Genomic DNA, 13512 nt, shown 5'->3' on the forward strand with positions numbered 1-13512 from the left:
CCTCCTAACTGTGGGTGGATCAGATGGCCTATTTCAGAAATACCTTTTATTTAAACAGCTTTATTGAGATATAATTTGTACGCTATATAATTCACCCACTTAAACTGGTCAGTTTTAATGTGTGTTATACATGTTGTAGTGTGTATCGGTATTTATTACCTCTTTTTATTACCACATGATATTCCTTTGTGCAGAGACCCTGTTTTTAAAAATCTGTTCATCAGTTTATGGACACCAGGTTGTTTGTGCTTTATGGCTAATACAAACATGCTGCTGTGAACATTTATGTACAAACTATTATGTGGATATTTGTTTTAATTTCTCTTGGATAAATATCTAGGAGTGGAATTGCTTGTAACAGATGGTAACTCTGTGTTTAGCTTTTTGAACTGCCAGACTGTATCTCTAGAGCAACTGCACTGTTTTACAATCCCAGTGTGTAGTAAGAGTTCCAATTTCTCCACATTTTTTGTCAGTACTTGTTATTTATTGTCCATCTTTTTTATTTTAACCACCTTGTGGATATGAAGTGGTATCTTACTGTTGTATTCATTTGCATTTCCTTAATGACTAATGATGTCGAGCATCCTTTTTTCCCTCCATCTTTGAAATAGAATTGACATACAGCACTGTGTAAGTTTCAGTGTATAGGGTAGTAATTTGACTTACATGTGTTGTCAAATGAGTACCACAGTGTTTAGTTAGCATCCACCATCTTACACAGGTGCAATAAAAGGAGAAAAATTTTGCTTCATTTTGATGAGAACTATTAAAATATAACAACTTTCCTATATATCCATACAGCAGTGTTAATTATAGTCATCATGTTGTACATTATGTCCCTAGTCCTTAATTTGTCTTATAACTGGAAGTTTGTGCCTTTTGACCACCTTCCTATAACTCCCTTGCCCAACCCCACCTCTGATAAGTCTGATCTCTTTTTCTGTGAGTTTGGATTTTTGGTAGTGGTGGTGTTGATTTTTTTGGATCCCACATAGAAGTGAGATCATGCAGTATTTGTCTTTGCTGTTGAACATTTTATCATGTGCTAAGAATAACTTTCTTGAACTTTTAAAGTGCATTTAGCACTGTTGACCACTTGATCCTCCTCAATCCTCTCCCTCTTATGGGGGGACTTTATCTAATCATTTCCCACGTTTTTCATTTTCATGACTTCAGCTGCCATGTATCCGCTGATTATCACCATCTTACACTAAATTTGCTTAAATTAGGGCAACTGTAAGTAGGAGGAGTGTAGAAGATCATTGAAGGAATTTCCTAAAGGAGTTCAGGGAAACTAAAATAACAGTCTGAGATGGGACAGGTATTGTTGTGTGGCAAAGGCTTTGGATTAGCCATATTTTGGGAGGACATCATAAACCAGGAGTTCTGTAAATGAAAATTGTAATCACAAATTATATATGCTAAGTATGGAAAGATATAAACCATGCATTGATCTTCTCAGCCATCTTTCAGCAGATTGTTATTCCCTGTCTATAGTATCATTTACAAGGTATTAAAGGCAGCAGTACTAATAATAGTAGTACTATGTGTGGAGGTAACACAAATAAGGAAGAGTTAAAATTAGTTTATTCATACATAGTGTGGATATGCCGTGTTAAGCCCTGAAAAATGGAGCTAACACTAGTATACCTGTCTGACTCAGCAGCAAGGCTGGTGCCTGGCACATAGTTGTATTAGGTGCTTGAGGAAATGTGTTATAAATCTGAAGAGGTATTGGCAGCTCTTGCCTCCTTAATCTTAATAATGTTTTGCTGTAATTTAGGTCCGAAGCACTCACTGACCCAGATCTCTCAGTCCATGCTGGATCTCTGTGATGAAAAACTCAAAGAGGTAAAACATTTAAAATGAGAGAAAGGCAGTAGAATTTGAAGGTGGTGGGAGCAGGGTTGAGGAAGTACGGCGTTAACAGAAAGAGGAGTACAGGAGTGGGGAAGTAGCATATCTTCAGTATGTTAGAGTCTGGAAGGGACCTTAGAAATCATATAGTCCAATCCTTTTTTGTAGATGGAAAAACTGAGGTTCATAGAAGAAAATGACTTGCCCTGGGCAGCATGACTACTAAATAGTAGAGCTGGGATTAAAATCTAGAACCCACATAACTCTTCAAAAAGGGCCAAGGAAAATGACTTCCCAGGAAGTCAGCTGGAGCTAAGAGAGAGTTCTGGCAGGGAGGAATTTTAATTTTTAAAAGATAATGTGTCTATATTCCATCTTCTTACCAAAAAAAAAGGAAAAGACACCTTACAAGCTTATAAAAATATACAAGTTGATAATGATGTTAATATGAGGTAGACATCTCATAAAAGAGGATTACCAAATGACCGATAAACATGAGAAGATTCTCAACTTGATCACTGGGAAAATGCAAATTTAAACCAACATACCTACCAGAAGCTAAAATTTAAGAAAACAAACAAAACAAAACCCTGAAAATACTAAGTGTTTGTGAGGATGAGGAATTATTAAAACAATTTTTTCCTAGTATAGTCTGAAATCATTGTATTGGGTTAGATTCCCTTATAGAGAAGTCAGTAATCACCAATAAAGTGTTCAGTGCTTTCAGCAATAGTGTTGTAGCAGAAAGAACATGATATTAAAATCTAACTTGGTAAAGGTGTTTTTGTTGTGGGAGCTAAGCTATTGAGACCCAGGAATGTATATTTTTGGTGATCTATAGGAATAGAAGATAGAATTCCTAAGAGAGTGGTTGGTATATCCCTTTGATGCTTTTGGATGTATTGGTTGATATGGCTCTTTGATCTTTTACTGGAGTATCATTTATCTGGACTTTTTGCCTGGAACTGAGTAGCTGAAAATTCAAAGTTAGAGTCTCTGGCTCAAGGGGAATAGACAACTGAGCTGTAAATTCTCCTTAATTTTCTTTGTTGACCACACCTCAGGAAAACTTCTGTCTTTCCTTTCGCTTTGTTTTGTGTCAGGAAGAAGACAATTTGGCTCGTTTAGAGAAAGCTATCAACCCCTTGCTGGATGATGATGACCAAGTGGCATTTTCTTTCATTCTAGACAACATTGTCACCCAGAAAATGATGGCAGTTGCAGATGTAGGTGGTCTTCGTGCTAAATATTGTGAAGACAGTACAGGGGGAAGGAAAACAGTAGTATTTGCATGTATATGTATGTTGGGGAGTCTGGAGGGTGGTATTTATCGATTCAAAGTGATGTAATTTTAAAAACCAACCTTTTTTTGCTGTCTGAGGCATTATCACTGAAATCAAAGAGTCCAAGAACCCTATGGATATAGAGGCTTATTCTGCCTATTGTTGCCATTCAGTATTTCAATGTTCCTGAATAGCTCTGTAGAGAGATTAGGATGCCAGCCAGTGGGAGGCTTTGCATTTAGAGGTGCTTCATGACAAATGACAGTTTGATAGTTAACCAGTGTTTGTCGTCATCCTCATGTTTTGTCTATTACAACTTCATGTCCAGGGCTACTGTGTTGATTCAACGTATCATTTTGTTGTAATGATAGTCCCTAGGAATTCTGAACTGTTAACATTCAGCTTGCAGGCATATGTTATATATGTGCAATGCTATAAAACTTCTGGATGGAGCTGGGGATAAGAAATTTTAATTGTAAGTATAGAGCAGGAGATCTTACGCTATGAGAGCATAGGAACCTTTAAAGGATTCCATGAACCCCTTAAATTATATGCAAAGTTTTATGTAATTATGTCTTTCTGGGTAGAGAATTCATAGCTTTTGTCAGACTCTTAGGAATATTAGTGATTAGGTTTAGAATTTCTGGTATAAAGAATGATTTTGCATTTAATTATTTCTCATGGTTTCTTTTAACTAGTCTTGGCCATTTCATCACCCAGTTAATAAGAAGTTCGTTCCAGATTATTACAAAGTGATTGTGAGTCCAATGGATTTAGAGACTATACGTAAGGTGAGTGTTTTGTGTTTTGTTCTAAAATGTCTTTTTGGAATCCAGTAACTTTGTATATGCATCTGAGTCCCTGATTCTTTTAATCACAGAATATCTCCAAGCACAAGTATCAGGGTCGGGACAGCTTTCTGGATGATGTCAACCTTATTCTGGCCAACAGTGTTAAGTACAATGGTGGGAATTTCTCCTTCCGCCCCCCCCCCCCTTCCATCAGGCTATCCCTCCAATATTAGTTAGCATCATTAAAATTTAAGTGCATGAAATAGCTTTGACCATTGATAGCAGAATCAGTCAAGTGAGCCTTTTAAAAAAACATACTTTAGTGTACATATTTTGTAAAGTTTGCTAATTTTAATGATGAAAAAAGCAATGTACACTTACTTTTTAACTTTGGAAAGCACAAAAAATGAGATGAAAATGAAAATCAAATGGATATTACTTTGAGGTTTGAGCTATCACTGTTTTCCATGAGATATTAAACTCACCAATGCCCCAGGCACTTAGATGAAACTTAACGAAAATCTGTGACTGTAGATGATGGTGAGCTTCTTCAAACCATGGAGTTTTTGCTCAGTACGTGAACTGATTGAATAATATATTCCAGCCAGCTACTTACTTATGTGCTCGCTACTTAATCTACTGATAGGAAAGACATAGTCACTCTCTCTCTTTGTATGATTCACACTCTAATTGGTAGACAGAGTTAAAATGCAGCTTGACAAGGGCTATATTAGAAGGACAGTGTACACTTCAGACACAGAAGGAACACTTTCACCTTAAGGGTTAGGTGATAAAACAATCTGACAGTTCAGTTTTGAATGACTTGCTTGTCAATAACTAAACACTGATTGAGCACCTACTACATACTGTTTAGTGATCAAAATGTAGATGAGCTCACAAATAAGGCATATATCAAAATATATCCAACATTGTTGAAAACTGATTATTCAACGGTATGTATGGAGGGGGTTGCAAATTCAGATCCTCTAGAGGAGGACATCATTGAGTGACATTGGGCTCAATAGGGACTGATGAGCACATACCCCGTGTAAAGGGATCAGTCACTATTTTTAGCTCGGTTGTTGCCACAGGTGAGGGCTATAAAAGGGATAGTTGGAGGATAATTTTTACTTTGTTCTTGTGTGTACTTAGTGTTTGGATTTTTAAAATTGAGTGTGCTTGTAATTTTTAAAAAAATAAACTTACATTTTTGGAAGGATGGATAAACCAGATAACATCTAGAATTTTGACTTGGAGAACTGGTGCCACTGATTAATATAGGAAGAGTGGTTTTGGAGAAGTGGTAGATGTAATCTGGGTTGTGCTGTACTGAGGCAAAGCATCCAAGTGAAGACTTTTTTTTTGGTATCATTACAATTACATGAGGAACATCATGTTTACTAGACTACCCCCTTCACCAAGTTCCCCCCACATACCCCATTATAGACACTGTCCATCAGCCAGTAGTGGTAAGATACTGTAGAATCACGACTTGTCTTCTCTGTGTTGTACAGCCCTCCCCATGTCACCCCAAAATTTTACATGCTAATTATAATCCCCCCTTTCTTTTTTCCACCACCTTATCCCTCCCTTCTCACCCATCCTCCCCAATCCCTTTCCCTTTGGTAACTGTTAGTCCATTCTTGGGTTCTGTGAGTCTGCTGCTGTTTTGCTCCTTCAGTTTTTTTCTTTGTTCTCATACTCCACATATGAGTGAAATCATTTGGTACTTGTCTTTCTCCACCTGGCTTAGTTCACTGAGCATAATACCCTCTTGCTCCATCCATGTTGTTGCAAATGGTAGGATTTGTTTTCTTCTTATGGCTGAATAATATTCCACTGTGTATATGTACCACATCTTTATCCATTCATCTGATGATGAAAACTTAGGTTGCTTCCATTTCTTGGCTACTGTAAATAGTGCTACAATAAACAAAGGAGTGCATATGTCCTTTTCAAACTGGACTCCTCCATTCCTATGGTAAATTCCTAGGAGTGGGATTTCTGGGTCAAATGGTATTTCTATTTTGAGTTTTTTGAGTAACCTCCATACTGCTTTCCACAATGGTAGAACTAATTTACATTCCCACCAGCAGTGTAGGAGGGTTCCCTTTCTCCACAATCTCGCCAACATTTGTTGTTTGTCTTTTGGATAGCGGCAATCCTTACTGGTGTGAGGAGATATGTCATTTTGGTTTTAATTTGCATTTCTCTGATGACTAGCAATGAGGAGCATCTTTTCATGTGTCTGTTGGCCATCTGAATTTCTTTTCTGGAGAACTGACTGTTCGGCTTCTCTGACCATTTTTTAATTGGATTATTTGCTTTTTGTTTTTTGTTGAGGTGGGTGTGCTCTTTATATACTTTGGATGTCAACTCTTTATCGGATCTGTCATTTATGAATATATTCTCCCGTACTGTAGGATACCTTTTTATTCTGTTGATGGTGTCCTTTAATGTACAGAAGCTTTTCAGCCGGATATAGTCCCACTTGTTCAGTTTTGCTTTTGTTTCCCTTGCCCAGGGGAAGATGTTCATGAAGAAGTCGCTCATGTTTATGTCCAAGAGATTTTTGCCTATGTTTTTTTCTAAGAGTTTTATGGTTTGATGACTTACATTCAGGTTTTTGATCCATTTTCAATTTACTTTTGTGTATGGAGTTAGACAATGATCCAGTTTCATTCTCTAGCTGTCCAGTTTTGCCAGCACCAGCTGTTGAAGAGGCTGTCATTTCCCCATTGTATGTCCATGGCTCCTTTATCGTATATTAATTGACTATATATGTCTGTGTTAATATCTGGACTCTCTATTCTGTTCCACTGGTCTTTGGGTCTGTTCTTGTGCCAGTACCAAATTGTCTTAATTACTGTGGCTTTGTAGTAAAGCTTGAAGTTGGGAAGCGAGATTACCCCCTGCTTTATTCTTTCTTCTCAGGATTACTTTAAGTATTTTGGGTCTCTTATGGTTCCATATGAATTTTAAAACTATTTGTTCAACCTTGTTGGTATTTTGATAGGCATTCCATTGAAACTGTAGATTGCTTTAGGCAGGATGGCCATTTTGACAATATTAATTCTTCGTAGCCAAGATTGTGGGATGAGTTTCCATTTGTTAGTGACTTCTTTAATTTGTCTTAAGAGTCTCTTGTAGTTTTCAGGGTATAGGTCTTTTGCTTCCTTGGTTAGGTTTATTCCTAGGTATTTTATTCTTTTTGATGCAACTGTGAAAGAAATTGATTTCCTGATTTCTCTTTGAGCTAGTTCATCGTTAGTGTATAGGAAAGCCATGGATTTCTGTGTATTAATTTTGTATCCTGCAACTTTGCTGAATTCAGGTATTTGTCTAGTATTTTGGAGTGGATTCTTTAGTGTTTTTTATGTATAATATTATGTTATCTGCTAATAGTGATAGTTTGACTTCTTCTTTACCAGTCTGGATGCCTTGTATTTCTTTGCTTTGTCTGATTGCCTTAGCTAGGACCTCCAGTACTGTTTTGAATAACAGTGGGGAGAGTGGGCATCCCTGTCTTGTTCCTGATCTTAGAGGAACAGCTTTCAGCTTCTTGCTGTTATGTATGACATTCGCTATGGGTTTGTCATATATGGCCTTTAGTATGTTGAGGTACTTGCCCTCTATACCCATTTTGTTGAGAGTTTTTATCATGAACGGATGTTGAATTTTGTCTAATGCTTTTTCAGCATCTGTGGAGATGATCATGTGGTTTTTGTCCTTTTTGTTGATGTGGTGGATGATGTTGATGGATTTTCAGATGTTGTACCATCCTTGCATCTCTGAGATGAATCTCACTTGATCATGGTGTATGATGCTCTTGATTTATTTTTGAATTTGGTTTGCTAATATCTTATTGAGTATTTTTGCATCTATATTCATCATGGATATTGGTCTGTAAGTTTCTTTTTTTGTGGGATGTTTGCCTGCTTTTGGTATTAGAGTGATGCTGGCTTCATAGAATGACTTTGGGAATATTCCCTCCTCTTCTATTTTTTGGAAAACTTTAAGGGGAATAGGGATTATGTCTTCTCTTTATGTCTGATAAAATTCAGTGGTGTATCCATCTGGCCCAGTGGTTTTGTTCTTGGGTAGTTTTTTGATTACTGATTCAATTTTTGTTGCTGGCAAGTGGTCTTTTTAGGTTTTCTGTTTCTTCTTTGATTACTCTTGGAAGGTTATATTTTTCTAGGAAGTTGTCCATATCTTCTAGGTTTTCCAGCTTATTAGCATATAGATTTTCATAGTATTTCTGTGGGGTATGTCATGACTTCTCCTTTCTCATTTCTATTTCTGTTGTGTGTAGATTCTCTTTTTCTCTTAATAAGTCTGGCTAGGGCCTTATCTGTTTTGTTTATTTTTTCAGAGAACCAGCTCTTGGTTTCATGAATTTTTTTCTGTTGTTTTATTGTCCTCAATTTTATTTATTTCTTCTCTGATCTTTATTATGTCCCTCCTGCTGACTTTGGGCCTCATTTGCTCTATTGTTCTTCTTTTTCCAGTTTACATAATTGTGACTTTAGACTATTCATTGGGGATTGTTCTTCCCTCTTTAAATATGCCTGGATTGCTATACACTTTCCTCTTAAGACTGCTTTTGCTGTGTCCCACAGAAGTTGGGGCTTTGTTCTGTTATTTTCATTTATCTCCAAAAATTGCTTGATCTCCATTTTAATTTGGTCATTGATCCATTGATTATTTAGGAGCATAGTGTTAAGGCTCCATTTGTTTGTGAGCCTTTTTCTTTTCTTTGTACAATTTATTTCTAGTTTTATTCCTTTGTGGTCTGAGAAGTTGGTTAGTAGTATTTCAAATATTTTTGAATTTACTGAGGCTCTTTTTGTGGCCTAGTATGTATTCTATTCTGGAGAATGTTCTGTGTGCACTGGAGAAGAATGTGTATCCTGCTGCTTTTGGGTATAGAGTTGTGTAGATGTGTTAGGTCCATCTGTTATAGTGAGTTGTTCAGTGCCTCTGTGTCCTTACTTATTTTCTGTAAGGTGGATCTGACCTTTGGAGTGAATGGTGTATTGAAGTCTCCTAGAATGAATGCATTACATTCTATTTCCTCCTTGATTTCTGTTAGTTTTTGCTTCACAAATGTTGGTGCTCCTGTAATGGGTGCATATATATTTATAATGGTTATATCCTCTTTCTGGACTCACCCCTTTATCATTCCCTTTGTCATTTGGTATTTCATTTCCCTGAGATTACTGCTTTGTTCAAGGATTCTTTAGGGAATAGGCTAGGTATGTGATGTCTGTAACTTACTAGCAAGCCCTCTTCTCTTACATACTGTATTGAGCTCGTAGATAGTGATTTAGCAATCTTTGGTGTAAGGCAGCATCTTTACTTAAAGTCTTGTACTTCTGGTGAGTGAAATAGTACAATATGCCAGTCAACAAATATGCACCAGAATATATTAGGGATACAACAAAGTTCATGTTTCTTTTTCCTTTAAATTCTTTTTATTAAGGTGTTATTGATATACACTCTTATAAACGTTTTACAAGAAAAACAATGTGGTTTACTACATTCACCCATGTTATCGAGTCACCCACCATACCGCAAGTACTGCAAGTCCTGCTTTTTTCTCCCTATTAGTTGCATGGAATATATTTTCCCATCCCTTCACTTTCAGTCTTTGTATATCTTTGGGTGTGAAGTGAATCCCTTGTAGGCAGCAGATATATATATATAAATATATATAAATAAATATATATATATAAATATATATATTTATATGTATATATATAAATATATACACATATACATTTATATATATGTGTGTGTGTGTGTCTTTTTTTTTTTTATCCATTCAGGACTCTATGTCTTTAGATTGGTGAATTCAGACCATTTACATTTAGGGTGATTATCGATAGGTGTGTACTTATATCCATTGCAGGCTTTAGATTCTTGGTTACCAAAGGTTCAAGGTTATCTTCCTTACTACTATCTAAGGGTCTAATAACTTAACTCACTTGGTATGCTGTTACAAAAACAATCCAAAGGTTCTTTTTTTCAATTCCTTTTTCTTCCTTCTCCATTCTTTATATATTAGGTATCATATTCTGTACTTTTTATCTATTTGTTGACTGATTTTGGGGGTAGTTGATTTAATTTTGTATTTGCATAATAATTATCTCTTCTTTCTCTACTTTGATTTTCTTACCACTGGTGACAGCTGGTTTAGCCTTAGGAACACTTCCTTCTATAGCAGTCCCTCCAAAATACACTGTAGAGATGGTTTGTGGGAGGTTAATTCTCTCAGCTTTTGTTTGTCTGGAAATTGTTTAATCCCTCCTTCAAATTTAAATGATAATCTTGCTGGTAGAGTATTCTTGGTCGAGGCCCTTCTGCTTCATTGCATTAAATGTATCATTCCACTCCCTTCTAGACTGTAATGTTTCTGTGGAGAAGTCTGATGATAGCCTGCTGGGTTTTCCTTTGTACATGATCTTTTATCTCTCTCTGGCTGGTTGTAATGGTCTGTCCTTATCCTTGACCATTGCCATTTTAATTATTTTATTTCTTGGTGTTGTCCTGCTTGGGTGCCTTGTGTTGGGAGATCTGTGCACATCCATGGCCTGAGAGACTATCTCCTACCCCAGATTAGGGAAGTTTTCAACAATTACCTCCTAATGACACTGTCTATCCTATTTTCTCTCTCTTCTTCTGGTACCCCTATAATGCAAACATTGTTCCATTTGGATTGGTCACACACTTCTCTCAATATTCTTTCATTCCTAGCGTTCCTTTTTTCTCTCTGTGCCTCAGCTTTTTTGTGGTCCTCTTCAGTTTCTGTTGCATTTACCGTCTCTTCTACTACATCTAACCTGCTTTTAAATTCCTCCATCATATGTTTCACTTCAGATATGGGATTTCTTAAGGATTGAATCTGCATCTAAATTCGTCTGTGAGGTCTTGAATATTTTTCTGTACCTCCATGAGCATGGTAATGATTTTTATTTTGAATTCTCTTTCAGGAAGGTCAGTGAGTTCAGTTTCACTTAGGCCTTTTTTTGGTGCTTGTGGTATTTTGGTCTGAACCAGGTTCCTTTGGTGTTTCATATTTGTATGCGGACCCCTCTAGTACACACAAGCTCTAATTTCTGGAGCCCCTCAGTCCCTGGAATGATGTTGGGGGTCGCAGGGGAGCAGCACTGGTGCCTGGGGGTAGGAAAGTGCTATTTCCTGATTCTCATCTGCTGTACCTGTCTCCACTGTTGAACCAGTGGGCTGAGCACACAAGTGTAAGCCTCTGTGCTTTGGGTTTGTAGCTGCCCTAAGCGGGGCCTCCCTCTGGCTGGTCTGATGCCTCCATAGTGTTTGCCAGTTTGTGACCGGTGCCAGCAGGCCAGGAGGAAGATGCAGCAGGCTGCATATCAGTCGGGGTCCTGGCAGCTAAGAAGCCAGTCAGGGGGATAGAGTACCTGAAGCTCCTGAAAGTTCCCAGCCTGCTGGGCAGAGTGTGCCTGGACAGTTTTGTCCAGCTGTCGTTTCTCCTGAGCAGCAAGCTGTGTGCAATCCTTGCCCCTTTAGCAGCCCTCTCTCTCACTGTTAGGAAGTATCTCAGACTGCCTGCCTTTCTTTTGTTCCAGAGCAGCCAGATGTGGATCCCTGTTTTCCACAAACAGCTGGAATCTCAGTCTCTCCACGTATTCTGCCTGTCTTAGCTTTCCAACCCCACCAATCTCCAGAGCACCATGCAATGTAGGTTTGTGCTCCCAAAGCAGATCTCCAGGGCTGGCTGTTCAGCAGTCTGAGGCCTCTGCCCCCTCCCTGCTCTGTTTCTCTTCCTGCTGCCAGTGAGCTGGGGTGGAGGAAGGGCTTGGGTCCCACCAGGATCATGGCTTTGGTATGTTACCCTGTTCCATGAGGTCTTGTCTTTTCTCCAGGTGTATGCAGTCTGGCATAGCCTTCTTTCCTATTGCTCCTTGAAGATTATCTGTATTAACTATGTTTTTGTATTTTGTGTGGTTTTGAAAGGAGGTGTCTTTGTCACCTCTCACAGTGGCATCTTTAATCCCATAATCAAGTCCATGTTTTTTTTAAATTACCATTTGGGACAGTAAAGGTTGTTTATTAGGAAAAGGATACAGAAGAACATGCTTTCCTTCAGCCTTGAAGTTTCTGTAATGTATTTTCAGAGCAATCATGTAGTGCTAGGAGAAACAAAACAAAACCTTACCATGAGGGATACCAATCAATGTTAACTTACCCCATGTTTATTCTATATAAGCTATTGTAGTTCGGCATCATGTGGAGTTGTGTGAAGAGTGTAGAAAGAAAAATGGGCACAGCTAGACTTAGTGATCTAAATCTAGTAAGTGATTGCTGTAAGCTCCGTGAAAGCAGTATGTGTCTACCTAATACCCCTAGTGCTTGGGATAATGCTTGGCATATAGTAGACGCTGAGTAAATAGCTTCTGAATGAAGCAATGGCCAAAGACGGAGGCGCAGTACCAGGAAAGAGTGGAAATGGTATTATAGAAAACACAGGATTAGAGAACTTCGAGGAAGAAGTGATTGTCAGTTGTATATGTAACACAGGGCTTCTAAGTTCACATTTGAAAAATGTTCATTGGATTTGACAGCATATCATTGTTGACGTGATGTCAACGACTTTAATGAAGTGTTGTTTAACACTGTCTCATTCTCTGACACGGGTGCTCCTTTCTCTATCGTCCCATAGTACTTTGTGCATTACTGAGATTAGGAGTTTCTGTACATGTTCTTCATGGGGCCGTGAAGGGCTTCAAGGATAAGGACCTGTCTCTTGTTTTTTTTTTTGTTGTTGTTGTTCTGTTTTTTTTAAATTTTTTATCTTTGTGTCACCAGAGCTTGGCACTATACCTGGCTTATAGGAAGTGCTGAAAAATGAAGAGTCAAGCCCTATTATAAGTTGTATTCTACAGGAAAAGGTGTTTTTAAGTTTCTGTATTATTTTTCTAATTGTTTTAGAGATGTGAATGGCTATGTTTAGACAAAGCTGTATATATATGGTTAAATTTGCTAAGTGGAATGGTAGTTCATTTGGGGAAAAAAAACATTTTCAGGCTGCTTGGGCTTTTCTTTGGGTAGGTCCTGAATGTAAATCGTAGCCTTGCCCAGTGAAATTTATTACCCAGTTCCCCTCTGGATAGTTTCTAGCCTCTTGAGTTTCCAGTCCAGATTCTGACTGAGGTTCTCTACTCAAGTTTGAGAGATCAGACCTCTTATGTTGGAAACTAAGAATCTTAACTTGCCTTAGATCCATCTTCTGCATAATAGTAAAGAGCCTAGCTGCAGTGTGGAAGAGTAGATTCACTTTTCTTTTTACTTTTTCTGGACCTACTTTGAGATAATGTATCTATGAATTGGGAGAGGCCAAGCTCATCTCTTTGATCTTTGTATCGTGTGTAGTTGTGCAGATTTTTCTCTTCTTTTAGTTTTAAATCTGGCACTTTTTTCCTCAAAAAGCTTTCTGTCATGCTAAGATTTTATTTTTCAGTTTTAATGATTCACATTGCAACACGTGCATAATCTCCCTCACTTAATAATTTATGCTTGTTTTGGCAGACTACTCA

The 13512-nt window shown here is 37.8% G+C and overlaps 1 protein-coding gene across 9 annotated transcripts in view; it reads left to right on the forward strand.

Moving 5' to 3' along the window:
• LOC140847599 (transcription initiation factor TFIID subunit 1-like) overlaps positions 1 to 13512 on the forward strand; it is a 117519-nt gene that overhangs the window by 91607 nt on the left and 12400 nt on the right. For 8 of the 9 annotated variants that reach the window (XM_073228286.1, XM_073228288.1, XM_073228287.1 and 5 more), the window contains 4 exons: positions 1787 to 1854; positions 2964 to 3086; positions 3842 to 3934; positions 4024 to 4108. In XM_073228286.1, coding sequence (XP_073084387.1) covers positions 1787 to 1854; positions 2964 to 3086; positions 3842 to 3934; positions 4024 to 4108 — 369 coding nt within the window. The remainder of the gene's footprint in view (positions 1 to 1786; positions 1855 to 2963; positions 3087 to 3841; positions 3935 to 4023; positions 4109 to 13512) is intronic. The other variant, XM_073228294.1, reaches the window with a different exon arrangement.

Source organism: Manis javanica, unplaced genomic scaffold (assembly GCF_040802235.1).
Source record: "Manis javanica isolate MJ-LG unplaced genomic scaffold, MJ_LKY HiC_scaffold_24, whole genome shotgun sequence".
NCBI classification, from domain to species: domain Eukaryota; kingdom Metazoa; phylum Chordata; class Mammalia; order Pholidota; family Manidae; genus Manis; species Manis javanica.